This window comes from Enhydra lutris, unplaced genomic scaffold (genome assembly GCF_002288905.1).
Source record: "Enhydra lutris kenyoni isolate GAN:26980312 unplaced genomic scaffold, ASM228890v2 scaffoldscaffold86, whole genome shotgun sequence".
NCBI classification, from domain to species: Eukaryota; Metazoa; Chordata; class Mammalia; order Carnivora; family Mustelidae; genus Enhydra; species Enhydra lutris.
The window spans coordinates 814,174-830,888 of record NW_019154170.1 but is presented as its reverse complement, the minus strand read 5'-3'; the positions used below and the strand labels follow the sequence as shown (position 1 = coordinate 830,888).

General features: G+C 58.5%; 1 protein-coding gene across 1 annotated transcript in view; it reads left to right on the top strand.

Annotated features, from left to right (window-relative positions):
* LOC111161682 (ELAV like RNA binding protein 1) overlaps positions 1-16,315 on the top strand; it is a 41,099-nt gene extending 24,784 nt beyond the window's left edge. The window contains exons 3-6 of the mRNA XM_022525488.1: positions 2,273-2,376; positions 7,824-7,977; positions 12,676-12,901; positions 15,614-16,315. Of these exons, the coding sequence (XP_022381196.1) occupies positions 2,273-2,376; positions 7,824-7,977; positions 12,676-12,901; positions 15,614-15,938 (809 nt within the window). The 3' untranslated portion in view covers positions 15,939-16,315. The remainder of the gene's footprint in view (positions 1-2,272; positions 2,377-7,823; positions 7,978-12,675; positions 12,902-15,613) is intronic.
* Positions 16,316-16,715: the final 400 nt, after the last annotated feature.

The following is a 16,715-nucleotide window of genomic DNA, read 5'->3' as shown; positions in this document are numbered from 1 at the left end:
CCTGTGCAGAACTGCGGACAGTTTATGTAGCTACTCTGCCCTGAAGGAGGGAGAGTACATCTCCCCAAGGCCCTCCTTTGGTGTGGGCTGTGCACTGCCTGCCTTCCGCGGCCTGAGTGTGGGGCGAGGGGGACTTGACAGCGGAGAAACCTGGCAAACCCACGGCCTCGGCCAGGGGATCCGGGCCAGCATCAGCAGTGATAAGTGACGGGGACAGCACACCCGCCCCTAGGGTGTCAGGAGGGCACTTCACTTCCTCACAAAATGCAACAGCCCAGCCTCACCATGGAAAATATCTGACGGACCCAAGCTGCAGGAGACTTCACAACATTCCTGACCAGTCCTCCTTGAAACGCTCAGGGTCACCAAAAACAAGGGAAGTCAGGTGCCTGGGTGGCTCAGTGGGTTAAAGCCTCAGCCTCCGGGCTCAGGTCATGGTCTCAGGGTCCTGGGATCGAGCTCCACATCGGGCTGTCTGCTTAGGAGGTAGCCTGCTTCCCCCTCTCTCTCTGCCTGCCTCTCTGCCTACTTGTGATCTCTGTCTGTCAAATAAATAAATAAAATCTTTAAAAAAAAAAAACAAAAAAAACAAGGGAAGTCCGAGAAGCCGTTCCGGCCAAGAGCAGCCTACGGAGATCTGACGGCTACATGTCCTGTGGGATCCTCGATGGCCTCCTGGGACAGAAAGCGCCGTTAGGGGAAAACAAAGGCCATCTGACTCAAGTGTGGTTAGCTAGCCACATATCAGTCCTCATTCCTGAGTTGTAACAAATGTCCCATTCTGGCGGAAGATGTTACCACCAGGGGAAATGGGGTGTAGGCTCTATAGGAACTCTCTGTATTATCTTTGTAACTTTAAATCTAAAAAGTAAAGGGTTTTGTTGGGGGTTTTTTTGTCTGTTTTAGGAAAGCGACAAAACTGGGTTAGACTCTGCTAGGTTCCACGTCTCATTACCTCCCAGAGGGCCTGAGTTCAGCAGACACCCGAGGAATTCTGCGTCATGTGGCTAAAGGCCTGGTGTTTTTTATCTGCTTGTTGTCGCCCTCCACCAACTGGAGGAGGAAAGCGAGGCTCACCGCTCTATCTCTATGCCCAGAGCAGTGCCCAGCACTCAGTGGCTGCCCCCTAGCATGGCGCGTGGATGGGTAAGGGTGGGCGCGTTGGTTCTCTTCTCTGGGCCTCTGCCTGCCCCTCCTGTAGGGAAAGGACTAGCCTCCTTCTACTCCATCCCTCAGCCTTTGCTTCTCTGGGGACCTCCTGGGAACCCACAGCCCCTCCCCTCTTAGGCTGAGCCCCTCCCGTGGCATGCCGTTGGTGGTCACTGTCACCACTTGAATGTTTCACCAAGGAGAGGGGACACGTCTCTGTGACCCTAGATGTCTTTCTTAGTAACCCGTAGTTCCTCCCCCTAAACGCATCCCCCCCCAAGACTTCAGGTGCTGCTGCCACCACCATGGGCCACCGCCAAGGGCAGCCCTGGAGCCTTGGCCGGGGCTGTGATGCCAGGCTGGCCTGGGACTGCTCTCAGCTCCAGCTTCTCCTCGAGCTCCCTGGCATCTGCTCGTAGCTGAGCTGTAGGTTTGGGAAAGTGTGGGACCCGACGCTGGGTGGCACCAGAGCCCAGCAAACCTTCCCACTCGGGGGTGAGTTGTGGAGAAACCCCTGGACACAGACAGCTGGTCACCATTCGGCCCTCCCCACCTGCCTGTCTTACCAGTTGTGACTGCCCTCTGTCCTCGCCCTCGGAGTCCCCACATCTCAGCTGACGGCCGGTGAGACTGATCGTTGTCATTGCCTTGGTGAGAGCCTCCATGGGGAGCTCTTAGGAACGGCGTTTCTTCTTTTTTTATTTTCAAGATTTTATTTATTTATTTGAGAGAGCACGTGTGCGCAGAAGCAGAGGGAGAGGGAAAGGGAGAGAATCCCAAGCCGACTCTGCCCAGAGTGGGGCTTGACGTGGGGCGCGATCTCATGACCCTGAGATCATGACAGTGGAAATCAGGAGTTGGACACTTAACCGACTGAGCCACCCAAGCGCCCCACATAGTATCTCTTTTTAAATAAAGGTAATTTGTTCGTTGTAGAAAACTTGCAAGTTTGCCAAGAAGCGTACCAAAAAGCGAGTAGAGATCGTGACCACCGGTCTCTGAGCCCATTTCCTAGGGGCCGTGGCTCTTGGCGACCTCCTCCTCCCGAGCCCAGTCAGTCGTTGCCCTGTTCACCCGCCCTGGCTCTCGGCTGTGACCGTTGTGCACGTGTTCTCCCACACAGGGCACAGCCTCGGCTACGGCTTTGTGAACTACGTGACCGCCAAGGACGCGGAGAGAGCGATCAACACGCTGAATGGCCTGCGGCTCCAGTCAAAGACCATTAAGGTAAAGCACTGCTGTTGCCTCTTCGGCCCAGCCTGGGGGAGCGGCCTCCCCTTGCCTCCCCCGGATGAGGGATTGCCCCCTTATTACTTCATCGTCGCTGATGAGGGGACCGCTGCACAGGGCCCTGCTGCTCTGGGGGCGTCTGCTCGGAGCTGGAGTGGTGCCTGTCCAGTGCGTGCTGGGCGGGGACCGCCCCCACCCCGTGCTGCTGCCACTCAGCCGCCTCAGCTCAACGAGCAAAGGGACTGTCACCAGGAAGGGCACTTCACTGAGGGCGGTCATCCCCCGCCCTGGGCCCAGGTGGTGCTGTCTTCATGCCGGACGAGCGTTTGTGCGGCATCCCCCTCCTGGCCAACGTCTCCCTTCCTGCCCCATCACGGCCGGGTCCGTCACCCGCTCTGCCGCTGTTTACGGAGCCCCTGCCGGCTGTCAGGGCACGTGCACACAAAGGTTCAAATAATATCCCGAAGATCTGAAAGGCACGTGTGGGAGAGGTGCAGGGTGGGGGACGGTCTGTGGGCGGCGTCACGTTGCCCGGCAGCTTGAGCAAAGCAGGGAGCTGTGCGGCACAGCCAGGGGGCTCCGGCGGGACGGCACCAGGCACTCCCCGTTCAGGGGCTGCGGGGGCTTTCTGGGACGACTTGGCAAGTCTTCCGGGCCTCACAGGACGGCTTCGTGTTCTCAGGCTGCTCTCGCTCACCACCCCCTCCTTGTCTCAGCCCGGAGCCCTGCCTCCTCCCTCCCCATCCCCAAGTGTCTGCCTGCAGGCTCCTGTGATCCTCGGCAGCCCCAGACCCAGTCTGGGACTAACTTCGCGTGTTCCTGACCTTTACTCCCTGCCGAGCCCTCCTTTAGCACACCTGTCCTCGCACTGCCCCAGCCAGTGCCCCGGCCTGGCTTCTGTGGCAGCCTGGCAGAAACCGCGTTTGCCCGCGCTACCCCTCGACGGGAAGCCACTCGGAATGAGACTGCCCTGTGTGAGCCTGTGGACCCGCTAGCCGGGCATCTCGTATCACTGATCATGTGGGTGCCCAGAAAGGTCCCTCTTGGGACCTGTACCATGGCTGGGCTCCCCAGGGCATCGGGACTTTGGGGTGCTTGTAAAATTAATAAAGGTTCCCAGCGTTGCTGCGCGGGCCTCCCAAGTCAAACCTGGGGCTGGCCCTGAGAGCCCGTGCTCCCTCCTGCTGGGGACGTCTTGGAGTCTGGCTCTTGGCCGCACACACTCAGCTTGGAGGGCGGTGGTCTGCTGCTCCTGCTGAACTGTTCGTGATACGGGTTGCTCCGTGGTTTAATCATCCCCAAACCCACAAAACACTCCTCGGCTGACTTCCTGGGCCTGCCTGCACGTAGGGCCTGTCGCGTGCTCCCTGAGGACAGGAGCGCGGCCCATGTATCCCTGTGGCTAGCTCCGACTCCCAGAGGGGCCTTTCCCTGTGGGGGCTGGTGAAGGAAACCACGTGTCACGGCCTCTCCACGCGCCGGGGGACTTTGGTTCCTCTCCGCCAGCTCCGGGTTGTTTATTCTCAGCCCAAAGCTCCCAGTCTGTTAGGAATTCTGTCCTGCATTTAGAAAATCTTTGCAGATGCCAGGAAAGCAGACAGTCACTCGGGTGCAGAAAACTCATCGTTATACAACCAGTACATTCGAGGGGCCATGTCCTCTGCCTAGTGCTGAGTTCCATGGCCTACAGCTGCCCTCAGATAGCACGCTTGTTAACAAAGATGTTAAGTCCGAGACCACTACGTGACTGTACCTGGGATGGCCTTCTTGCAGCTTGGGGAGCCCAAGAGGTGCCCTCAGGAAAGTCAGAGTTGAGATCTGGGACGCGAGGAGTTAGGGGTAAGGAAGGCCAGGGTGAGGACAAGGGGTACCTAGGCAGAGGTGTCTGCAGGGGCCAAAGTGTGCCACTTGTGGTGGGGCACAAGGCAAGGGTGGCCACGCTGGGGGAGACTCAAGGGCCGGTACGTTGTGGGGACTACAGGTTTTCCCCAAGGTTGAAGCCCCACTCTCACCACGAAATCTGCATCTTTCCAAAGGCTCATCTGCCCCTCAGACTCTGAGGTCCCGCATATCGCAGCCCACCTGGATGTGCCCTGGACCTCAGCAGCATTCAGTCCATCCTCTTTGGTTCAAATGTCATTCCTCGATCCAAGTAGGGAGTGAGGAGTCTCCCTGCCCCTGTGTCCTGTGCCAGCAGCGCAGGCAACCGCTGTGAGTGTGGGCCAGGCCCTTCCGTACCTTGTCTCCGTTATCCTCACCACAGCCTGGGAGAGGTGATCCCCAATTTAGGCTTGAAGGAGCTGATGTTTCGAGTAATGACAGGTCTCCCAAGGTCACAGAGGTAGAGAGGGGCAAAGCCAGGGTTTGAAACTGGGGCTGTGGCTCAGGGCACTTAACACCACTGCTGGGCCGCTTCCCCCGCCCAGCGCGGGACGTAAACACCGGGACCCGGAACGGTATGACTGGCGAGCTGCGAGCAGAGCGCAGGAGACGCGGCGTAGGTAGGCATCACTAGCAGGAACGGCAGCTGCTTTTGTGCCCTCGCTCAGCGACTGCTCCCTGCCTGCTTGTGGTCCACGGGTGACCGTGCGGGGTGCTGGCGATACCGCAGCAAACGTGAAAGTTCCGCCCTCTTCGGGCGTCGTACACCGTTAAATAAGTAAGACATGTAGTTCGTCAGATCGGGTTGCCTGCCGGGGAGGAAGATCCCCGGGGGGTGGGGGCTGGGCTCTGGCTGTGGGTGGAGCGGCTCCCTGGCCAGTTGGTACCCCGGGGGAGTGGAGGAGGTCCTCAGGGCCGCCGCAGCGAAGCACCGCAGATGGTGTTTGTGGTGTCCGCGACGCCACCCGACTGACACTTGTTCTCATGGTCCCAGAGGCTGTAAGTCCGAGATCAGGGTGTGGCCAGGTTGGTTCCTTCCGAGGCCGTGAGGGAGAATCTGTCCCGGGCTCTCCCCTGGCTTGGGGGTCACCGGCCATGTCTGGCATTCTGGGCTCCCGGAAGCCTCACCCGGACATCTCCCTTCACCTTCACATGGCATTCTCCCTGTGGGCGTCTCTGGCCACTCTCCCCCGTTTTTCCGAGGACACAGTTACTGGATTTGCAGCCCACCCTGCGCCAGTGTGACTACATCATGAATGACCTCCGTGACCGTCCTCTTTCCCAATGAGGTCACATTCTGCAGCACTGGGGACTAGGACTGCAACATATGACTATGTGGGGGGACGCGGTTCAGCCCTAGGAAGGTTTCTGAACAACGTGACAGGAAAAGACCTGCTTGGAGCAAAGCAGCCCGTGATGCTAAGAGCTTAGGAAAGAGGTTGTGGATCTCGTGTCGTGGTGCCTCCCGGGTGCCAGGTGCTCTGGTGCAGTCTCCTTGGCTGCTGCCCTGACTCTGAACTTGATAGTGGCTGAAGGGAAGGAAAGCTGCAGTGGTCCTCACGGGCCTTGAAGATCCCGTTGTTGGAAGGCGTCGAAGTACATTTGGCTGTAACCGGCATCTTCGCTCCGGCACTTCATCAGCGACGGTCACAGTCCGTACCAGCCTCGGCGTCGCTTCGCCGGTGCCGGGCTCTCGGTCTGGGGATGCTCTTTCCCACCATGTCCTTCACTGAAGGCCGAGGGTGGACCCCAGCTGCAGCCCCGTCCAGACAAATCTGCAGAGGAGCAGACGGGACGGCTCCGGGAGGCACTGCCTGTGGGCCCCGCCCAGGCAGGCCTCTCTTCCCCCTTCAACCTTCCTGCTGGAAACACGGCGCCCCAGCCTGGGGCCGTTGGTGAAATGGGGCAGCCGGCTGGCGAGGTCCGAGCGGGGTGGGTTCTACAGGCTGCTTGACGCAGACCTGCCACATCTGGGCCCAGATGTGTGAGAGCGTTGAGGACTGTGACCAAGCCCCAGCAGACTGGCCAGCCACCGCCTCAGTGGAGAAGGGTGCCCGGGAAGTCCCTGCACGCCAGGGTGGCCTGGATCTCAGGGGACAATACCACGTCTGCCCCAGGCCTTGGGTGTGTCACCGAGTGCCCACAGCATTCCTGTACTGTAGGCCTAACCACGGTGCGTCGGGTCTGGACCCCGCACGGGGAGCTGGCGGGGAACGTGCGGCTTGGGCAACGCTACTGCTTGGGGGCTGCCTGCCCCTGATGGGACCTGGTGTCCTGGGGTGTCCTTCCAGTCAGGGCCACTTCTCTTCCACTCTCGTCTGATGTCCAGCCTCTGCGATCCTTGGTGGCTCTGCAGGGGGAAGCCAGGCTCTGACCGCACACAGTTTCTCTTTCCTTCTGCATTGCCCACTGGACTGCTTCCTGCCCTGCTGGCGAACGTCCTGCTGCCTGTCGTCCCCTCTCAGGGCCTGGTGTGCGTTCGGAGTCAGCAAGCACAGGAATGAAGGGGTACATGTGTGCTTGCCGTGAGGAGCCACACTCAGCCCCTCCTGGCAGGCCTGAGCATTGTGGGAGGACACCTGTTGTCCGTGGCCTCGTGCTGCCTGGTGACGCCTGAGAGGTTGTGTCTGCTCCTGGGTTATGGTTTCAGGCTCCTCGTCTGCTCAGCTTTGTGACCCTCAGCACGTGATTTGGCACAGGTCCGAGTCCCCACCCTTCTGGAGCCCCCTTCCCTGCCGCCACCTCGTCTCCCAGCCTCCTAACTCGGTTCTGACTCCATTGGGTGCGATCAAGTCCTTTACCTTCAGGCCTCCTGTTTGCAGAGGGGGCCTGTCACAGTTGCTCCTTCCCCCGTGGCCTCAGTCCCATCTCTCCTCCTGGCCAGCCACAGCCGTGGCCCTGACCCTGAGCTGGGAAAGCACGAAGGCTGGCCGGCCGCGGAAGCCTCTCTGCTCCAGGGCGCACACGTGCTGTTTTATGGATGCTGCTGTGGAAGTTTCTTTCAGGCTTTTTTCAGTTTTACAAAAACAAAGGCCCAAAAAGCATGGAGTCCTTTAATATCGAACACTCGAGTGTTGGACTGCGGGCTCCCCCAGCAGCCCTGGGTCCCCTCTGGGCTCCACTGGCAAGTTTGCCTCAGGGAGGTGGGCGGCACCCTCTGGGTGGCACCCAGCTCCAGAGCCGCTGCCCTCCGGGCCCCTCACAGACAGCACTGGGTCCCGTGTCCGGCCTGCTCGCTGTCAGAGGGGGGAGGCCGAGGTGGGAGGAGAGACAGCTGGGGTTGAGCAGTCACCCTGTCTGCCGCCAGCTGCGGGCCCTCAATCCCTTGGCTTTGAGAACTTGGACTATGTCTGCCTCGCCATGGGGTGTAAAGTCCAGGCTAGGCGCTGTCTGGCTCGCTGCTCGGCCCAGGTGAGCTGCTCGCATGAGCCGCCATAGGCGACGAGTGTCGGCATGGTTTCTCCCTGGACAGGTGGCTCTTTCCCGCCTGGAAAGTTAACCCCCTCCCTCGATGCTTTGGCCACACGCCTGCCCTAACCCCAGAAAGTGGTTTTGTTTTCAAGGTGTCGTACGCTCGCCCGAGCTCAGAGGTCATCAAAGACGCCAACCTGTACATCAGTGGGCTCCCGCGGACCATGACCCAGAAGGACGTGGAGGACATGTTCTCTCGGTTCGGGCGAATCATCAACTCCCGAGTCCTTGTGGATCAGACCACAGGTACAGTGGGCAGCCCGGATGTGGGCTGAGGTTTTCCTGCAGGGGCGAGAGTTTCCAGGAGGACAGGTCGCTGTCTGAGTTTCAGCAGCAGAATAGTTATTCCCCCAGGGAGGACAGACTCCAAAGGAGAAGACCTTGGCTTTTGTTTTGCGAGGCTGGGAAGGTAAAACGGTAGCAGAGTTGCCCCCGTGTCAGGCCAGCACGTTATGGTGAGAACACCAAGAGATCCTGGCACCTTCCTTCAAGCATCCACATGTCCCAGCCTGGCTCGTGAGTGGGTTGGAAAGGCACCGGTCAGCCGTTCGCTGCTGCTGCTCTCGTAGGCACACGGTATGCCGTGCGGGACCGTCTTCCCGCACGATGCAGAGTCCCCGCCTCTCACTGGCCTGAAGCCACAGGGTGGCTATTTCTGAGGAGCTGGTCTCCAGTCTCCTCGGTCCGGATGCCCCTGCCCCTCTGGTGGCACATTCAAAGCTCGGATTGCTTAAGGCAGTAAATTCCCCTCCCTGGCCATCCTGTCCCCTTCAGCAGCCCCTCTTAGGTTGTCTCAGCCCGGGAGCTTAGCAGCTCGGGCTTCGCAGGAGGCAGTGAGGCACAGCTGCGCTGAGGACCCCCCATGCCCGGGAGCCACCCTGTGCAGGAGGCTGGTGCCAGCCCTGACTGTGCGGCCTAGAGACTGGGGTCGGGACGTCAGTTGCCAGCCCTGGGCCTGGCTCTGCATGGGGAGCAGCGAACTTGGGCCGCACCTGCTTTAGGACTCCTCAGTTCTGTACCCACCACGAGTGGGAACCTGCTGACACGCTGGCCAGGAAGATTTTTGCTCCTGGAGCCCCACGAAGCTGTTGCAATGCTCTGCGCTTGGTTTTCATGTTCTTGCAGCGCAGTGTGTTCGCCACCCCCTCGGCTGTGGTGTTACAGCAAACCCTGGGTAGTTCGGGCACAGGAAGCCCTCTAACTCGGAGGGGACCTCCCTTCCAAGAGACCAGCAGTGCCCCCAGGAGGCTGGAGAGCGGATCCCAGAGAGCAGGTGGGCTGGGCCTTCCTGGCCCATGGCCAGAGGTGCACACACACTTACCTGCGTCTCCCTGAGCTGTGTGCTTTGGGGTGGGTGGCCTTGCCACCTGCCCTCCCTGCCCCACCCCCTCTGTGGAAGCTCAGCTCTGCGTATGCTGGCCCCACTGTCTGGGCCGAGGCCTGGCCTGGACAGGAGTGGCCGGCGTGAGTCCCCAGGGCCTGGAGGGGGAGGAGGGCCTTCCGGAGTGTGGCCCGCAGGTGCAGCTCACCGGCGTTTCCCAGGAGCTCTGAGCAGCCCCGTGCCTGCTGCAGACACCTGCTCTGACTCCAGCCTCTGCTGGAGGGACGAGGATGACACCGCTGCCTCTGTTCTGCACCGCCCTGGGGTCGGGGTGGGGTGAGGTCGGGTAGGGATTCCGTCTCCTCAGTATCAACCCCCTTGCTTGCCCCAGGACGGTTTCCTGCAGTCCCGGAAGCTCCCTTACTGACCGGCAAGTGGCCGTTGAGAGAGAACAGTCCAGTCGGCTGGCGGGTGCGCGTGTTTATCCCCAGCCCCACCTGTGTGGGCTGCCTGGGGACCTGGATGGCGTGACCGTGCTACATTCTGCTCCCGTGGCCGTCCTCCTCCTGCCGCACATCCTGCTGTGCCTCTGCTCGTCTCCGTGCAGCCCAGCACGGCCGGAGTAGAGCCGGCTCTCCCCAAGAGCACCCCCGCCCCGGCCACTAGCTTTCCCAGGGGCTCCCGCCAACCCGAGGGAGGTCACTTCTGCAGACCGTTGCCCACAGCCTGTTGTGGGGCCTCTGGTCTCCCGTCCCTCTGTAAGGCTGCTGTCTCAGTGGGGGGCGGCGCCCCGGGATCGGAGGGCGCCCGGCTTGGCCGTGAGCTCAGTGTGGCGTCCACGGGAGCTTCACGCTCCCACAGGCATCCCCGGGGAGCGGAGAACAGCGTGGCCAGCTGGCTTGCGTGTCCCGTGTGCCTCCGTGCGATGTGCTCGTCACGTGGGCGGCAGGAGCAGCTCTTTAACCTTCGTTGACAGAACTTCGTTTGTAAATCTTTTTTGCCTTCTTACCCAGCTCAGTTGTGAACTTTATAGTTTACTCATCTGGAAATCACGCCATTCATTGATCTCTGCCCTTGATTCTAAAACCATTAGAGGGAAAAAACCACAGGGCCGGCTTCGAAAGGCGCTCGTTCCTCAGACCGTTCAGTAGGTTGGTTAGTTAGGTGCACGTCGCGTCAGATCGCTGACTTTCTCTTCTTTGGGTTCTCTTCATCTCCCCTGGGCGGTTCCCATTTGAAAGTCATTTTACAAAACTGAGCAGCGAAACCACACCCGCACACACACTCCCGCTCTGCTTAACAGCAGGGTCCCTCTCCGTAGAACAGAGCCGGGAACAGGAGCCCAAGGGCGGCTTTCTGCAGGAGCCAGCCAGCAACGGCTGCAGTTACGTGTGCCTGAGGCTGACCATCCGTTCAGGCGCCCGTCTGTCAGGGCTGTCGTTCGTGCTGTTCAAGAGGACATGCAAACCGTGTATGTTGAGTGTGTGGTTTTAGGTGTTCCTTCTGAACTGAAATTGGAAAACGAGCTCAGTGTCTAGAATTTTCTTGGTACACGTGTGAATTGCTGGGTTTGTTCTCACTAATTCAGTGCCTCTGGCTGTGTGAATTGTTTTTTTGTTTTGTTTAAAGATTTTATTTATTTGGCAGACAGAGAGCACAAGCAGAGACAGAGGGGGAGGCAGGCTCCCCGCCGAGCAGAAATCCTGATGTGGGGCTCGATCCCAGGACCCCGGAATCATGACCCGAGCCGAAGGCTGAGGCTTTAACCTACTGAGCCACCCAGGCACCCCTGGCTGTGTGAATTTTAAATTTATATTTCAACAATCACGGAGCCGAGGTGGAGGCAGCCGGGAGGCCACTCGAAGCAGCTGTGTGGCCCTCCAGGGTGCTGTGCTGGGGAGCGCCAGGAGGGGGAGTTTCCCAGTTGGGAGAGCTGGGGTTTGTGCTTTCGGACTCACCACGGGCTGTCTGTGGTGTGTTAAGCTGTAGACAAGGAAGCCGTGGCCGAGGGTCCCTGGCTGCTGTCTGGCTGCTGAGATGGGGCCCACGATGGTGCATCGGAGTGAGGCTGAGGCATGGGATTCTAAGCCCAGAGTGGGTGACTGTGCCTCACAGTGCACTTGTCACTTCAGCATCCCACCTGGCATGTCTGAGTTTCTCTGTGCCCCTCTGTGGCCTTTGGGCCGGCCAGGGGAGACCCACAGCCTGTGCCCGTCGTGCGGTAGTTGGTGGGACTCTGTGGGAAGGGGCAAGGAAAGGTGCAGGAAGTGGGAGCTGCCTGGGGGACACCTGGTGCACTCGCTTAGCTGGTGGCCCAAGGCCCTGGGCTGTCCTGCTTTAATAATTGCCATTCACTGTGTGCTGAAGGTATTTGTCTGGAGAAGAAAATGCGACTTCAGACAGGCTCTGACTGGCAGTCGAGACAAGCGTGTCTGGGATAGGGCTGTCTCCCACAGTCACCCCGCCACCACCACCCCAGAATATATCCGTGACTCCCGCCGTGACGTCATACTCAGACTGGCCCTTGGCTGTCCTGTCTCCACTGCACTTGGACCTTCACCCTCGACCCCCTTTTTTTCTCCCCAGAGAAGGAGCCGGTCCTCTTCCACGGCTCCACCTTCCCTCACCCCAGCCCCACCCTGTTCGTCAAGTTCTGCAGGGGACGGTTCTCACTCCCCCCCGGGCCTAGAATGCAGCCGGATCAGGGTGGAGTGTGGCCGAGTCCCTTCTGCCCAGTTTGCGAGGTTTCACGCACGTGCCACACCAGCCACTGCCTTCATAATCGGGCCTCAGAGCTCAGGCAGCCTGGTTCCGGCCCACATTCTTACTCTGTCGAGAGATTAGGTTACAGCAGGGACCCCAGGCCAACTTCAGGAGACTCAGTCTAGGTAGCAAGAGACAGTGCCTTCCCGAGGCAGCTGGAGGCCGGGGACGGGGGTCCTGGGCCTTGCCACGCAGGAGCAGAACAGGTGTGGAGTGGGACCTTAGAATGGAACATCCAAAAGGTGAGTGAGCCGAGGGCAGGCGGAAAGGGCTGTTCGCTAGGACTCCGTGCCCTCTGGGGATGACGGAGAAGGCCGAGCCGCCAGGGACTCTGTTGGGCCAGCTGGGAAGGCGACAGCCTGCAAAGGCCCGGCAGGACCGCAGGTCCGACCATCACTCCTTGTTCACAGCGGCTGCTCCCGGGCCCTGCCGGCCGGAGCACAGGGAGAGTCCCTCAGACCCGACCCCGTTGCCCGCCTGCCTGCTCCTTGGCCTGGCCGTCCGCTGCCCGCGGGCACCGGGCGCTGCCGGGGCGATGGCGGGAGGCGTCCCTTCTGCCATGGCTTGTTCTGAGAAAGAGGTTTGAGTGAGAGAGCCATCAGCAGGAGACGTTCGGCAGAGATCATAGCTGCTGCAACCCAGAAGGAAGTCCGAAACCTTCATCTTTTATCAGTCTATGTTTTTTAAAAGTTCACTCATTCATTTCCCTATATAGGTTTAATTTTTGTTTCCCTCAGGAAGATAGCGTCCGGTTTGAAGCACAGCAGCCTGACTGACTTGATTTTATTTATTTTTTTTTTCAGTTTGAAAAATCATTGCCTTTTCCCCCCTAACTCCGTTTCTGTTGGTTTGTTGAAAAGGTTTGTCCAGAGGGGTTGCGTTTATCCGGTTTGACAAACGGTCGGAGGCAGAAGAGGCAATTACCAGTTTCAATGGTCATAAACCCCCAGGTTCCTCCGAGCCCATTACAGTGAAGTTTGCAGCCAACCCCAACCAGAACAAAAACGTGGCGCTGCTCTCCCAGCTGTACCACTCACCTGCCAGACGGTTCGGAGGCCCCGTTCACCACCAGGCGCAGAGATTCAGGTGGGGGGGGGGGCGGCCCGCGGGGGGGGGCAGCCCCCCCCCCCCCCCCCCCCCGCGGCTCGCGGGGCCCATGAGGCTGGTCTGAGCCCTGGCCCGTCTCCACGCCCCCGCCCCCACCACAAGGTGTCTGTGCCGAAGCTTTCCATCGGAGTCTCCTGGGTTCCGTCTCCAGCCAGCCCAGGGAGCGGGGAGTGCAGAGCACTCCCGGGTATGGGGTCTGGTGCCCCGAGGGGCTGGGAGTGTATAAGCGGGAACACGCAGCCCCAGGCGTGCAGAGGTGAGAGCTGCCCGGCTCCCTGGCCTGCGGGGAGCCCTCACTCCTCCACCTCCCCAGGGCTTCGCTGGTGAGAAGCCCCGTCCTGGAGGCGAATGGTTTTCCGACATCCCTTCATCTTTCCAGATTGAAAGTGACCAGTCACCAGGATCTAGTAGGACAGAGACAGTGAGAGTCAGCAGCTTGGGCTCGCAGGTCGGGTGTGTTTGCTTCTTAAGGAGCGGCAGTCCCGACGGACGGGCCCCTTGGTTTTGTTTTTGTCAAAACCTAAAGCAGCGGCGTGAGGGTTTATCTCGGGCAGGTTAGGGACCTTTTTTCTGCGACTTTGCAGGTTTCCCATCTTTGTGTTTATCGGCGAGGTTGGGTACAACCTTGCTCGTCGGCGCAGAGGCCATTTGGGGAGGCACTGATTTTGGCACCTAGTAATGCAGAGTTCTCGGCTCGGCTCAGGTTCCAGAGTGGGCCTTCCATCGCTGGCTTTTCTAGTTCAAGGACAAAAGCAGGGGAAGTATCTTGGGGCGGAAGTGAGCTCCATCCATTTTTGAAGGTCAGGAGCATAGTCCGATCGGGTGGAATGCGCAGACAGCCACGTGCAGCGGGTTCCAGCTCCCCGGGCAGCCGGGGAAGGGTGAGGGAGGTGGAGGGGCTCTGGTCGCAGGAACGAGCGACAGCAAAGGAAGGGGGCCAGAGCAGCCGAAACTGCTGGCCAGGCAGGAAGGGGGTCCCTACAACCAGAGAGGTTCACGGCGAGAAGAGCCAGAGGGCAGCGAGGGTGGCCGGGGAGGCAGGAGGGAACACATGCCACCGGAAGACAGACTCAGCAAGTGAGAGGGAGAGAGGCCAGCGGAGCGGAGAATTCACAGTCAGTTCTCACGGCAGGAAAAGCCCCCAAATAAAGGAAAGTTCAGCTCTCCTTTGTATCATCAGAGAAAAGAATGGAAAGGTGGGTTTCACGGTGGTCAGGATGAAAGAAACCAGCTCCAGTGAGCCGGAGAAGAACCAGTTAATGCTGATTAGTAGGTATGAGAACCCATGAAATAAGGCCTCAGGTTACTTTCAGTACAACAGGTATATGAGGTTCCGGTTAACTGGCATAACTCGGGCCCATATTTGATTTCCCACAAAACCAGGGGTGGGGGGAGATGAGGGTCCATTAAAAGTCGAAACATCTTTCCAGTTTTCATTGAAAACCACCGTGGCTTACTATCCCACAGATAACAAGGGTGTTTTTTCCTACCCCCGCTTCAGTGACATTGGGATCACTGTTCAGGCAGAATCAAGTCCATTAACAAGCCACCTGAGTCATTTTAACCAGCTCAGACATCCCGGTGTGAGCTGTTCACAAGTACTTTTGCAGATTCAGAGACACGGCCAGTCCTGTATCTTGATTCTTCCAAACCCGCATCGGAAAGAATCTCCGGATAAGCAGGCCATTCCCGGGGAGCCCATCACTCCGGTCTCGCGTCTCTCAAAAGATGGATCTGTTGAATGACCCTTGAAAGCTCCTGCCCCCCTCCCGGGCCAGTGCCACAGCTCAAAGCCCGGTTCTGTCTCAGAGCAGGTCGTAACTTCCTGCATGGCGTGACCCCACAGATGCTGTGTCACACTCGGGTGTTCTTAAACCAGAGTCCCATTTTTCTGAAACCTTCAGAGGCCATGTGGCTTCAGCAACAATTTTATCATCTCCTTTAATCCTGTTGCAGTGGCCACACGCTTGCAGAAGGCTCATCGTGTATGCAGTTGAAAGCATTGCTTTGGAAAGGGCCCCACGGTTTTGGTACAGCTTGGCAGACTTGTAGTTCACAGCCATAACTTGGGCTCCTGGCCCTCCTGGGATGCTGTGAACCCGCAGCGGAAGGTGGCCTGGAGCCGTGGGAAGGAATTCCCTGTGCCCTGCATTGGCCCTTCACAGGGTTGCGCTCCCCTGGAACCCCGCTGACAGGGACAGTCAAAATGAGGGCAGGGTACAGAATTTAGATGGTGGGGGGAGGAAGAAAAAAATCCCCTGCTCCCACTGGCCAAACACATACACATTTATAGAGGCGTAGGGTGTAAAGAGCAAGTTTTCCTCTCGGGAGATCTGCAGGTATGACAGCACCTAGGGGGACATGGAGAAGCTTCCATCCTTTAACATGAGGGAAGGCCAGGAATGACTAAACAGGACCACCACCATCCTCCCCGCCAGCGATGGAAGGGCTGAAGGGAGTGGCTGGTCACTGACAGGCCGTCACTCCAAGGGGAGCTGGTTGAGGCTCTGACCCTCTGCAGGTGGCAAGTGTCTCTCCTTGGGGCCAGCTCTCTGCAGAGCGGGGAGCAGCGCCCCCCGATACCGACTTCCCGTTCGTGACCCATGGGGGTGTGCCCGCCTTGCCCCTACCCCTGCGTCGCACACCAGCCCACGTGACCTTGACTTGCATGCTGTGCTCTCTGTTTGCTAGGTTCTCCCCTATGGGTGTAGATCACATGAGTGGGCTTTCTGGTGTCAATGTCCCGGGCAACGCGTCTTCGGGCTGGTGCATCTTCATCTACAACCTCGGGCAGGACGCCGATGAGGGGATCCTCTGGCAGATGTTTGGCCCCTTTGGGGCTGTCACCAATGTGAAAGTGATCCGCGACTTCAACACCAACAAGTGCAAAGGCTTTGGCTTTGTGACCATGACAAACTATGAAGAAGCCGCCATGGCCATAGCAAGTCTGAACGGCTACCGCCTGGGGGACAAAATCTTACAGGTTTCCTTCAAAACCAACAAGTCCCACAAATAACTCGCTCATGCTTTTTTTTTTTTTGTACGGAATAGATAATTAAGAGTGAAGAAGTTGAAACTTTTTTGTTAGTGTACAACTCATTTTGCGCCAATTTTCACAAGTGTTTGTCTTAGTCTAAATGAGAAGTGAAAAGGTTTTTATACTCTGGGATGCAACCGACATGTTCAAATGTTTGAAATCCCACAATGTTAGACCAATTTAAGTTTCTTAAGTTATTTCCTTTAAAATATATATTAAACAGAAATCTAAGTAGACTGCATTGACTAACCGGTCCCTCGGGATGGTGGTGACCCTGAAGCATGCTTTAACTTCTAAGACTGTCTAACACTCGTTTCATTCGGTGTCTCCACAAACTGGATATAAAAAAAAAAAAAAGAAAAAAAAAAGACATGACCTTTTAGTTTTAGTTTTCCAACTAAAGACGTTAGACAGATGCTGAGTGTGCGTTTTCTCAACCGCTTCAACATTTTAAGCGATTTCTGCTTTGGTTGACAGGAAATCGCTTTCCCCAGCAGCTGCCATGGCCACCTCCTGCTCACTCAGCCCCGGGGCTCTGCCGCGGGCCGTCCGCCGGGGGCTGCCACCGGGGAGGTGGGGGGGCCACACGCCGGGCCACGCCGGGCCCTCCAGAGAAGGACACGCACGGGTTTCGTAAGCCCAGGCGCCAGTGGGAACGGACCAAAGAGTTTCAGGGAAACTCCAATATATTCCAGAGTCAGACCTAACTCCAGGCGTGCCTGAAGACGGGCTGCTCCTCTGACATCCCGAATTTCT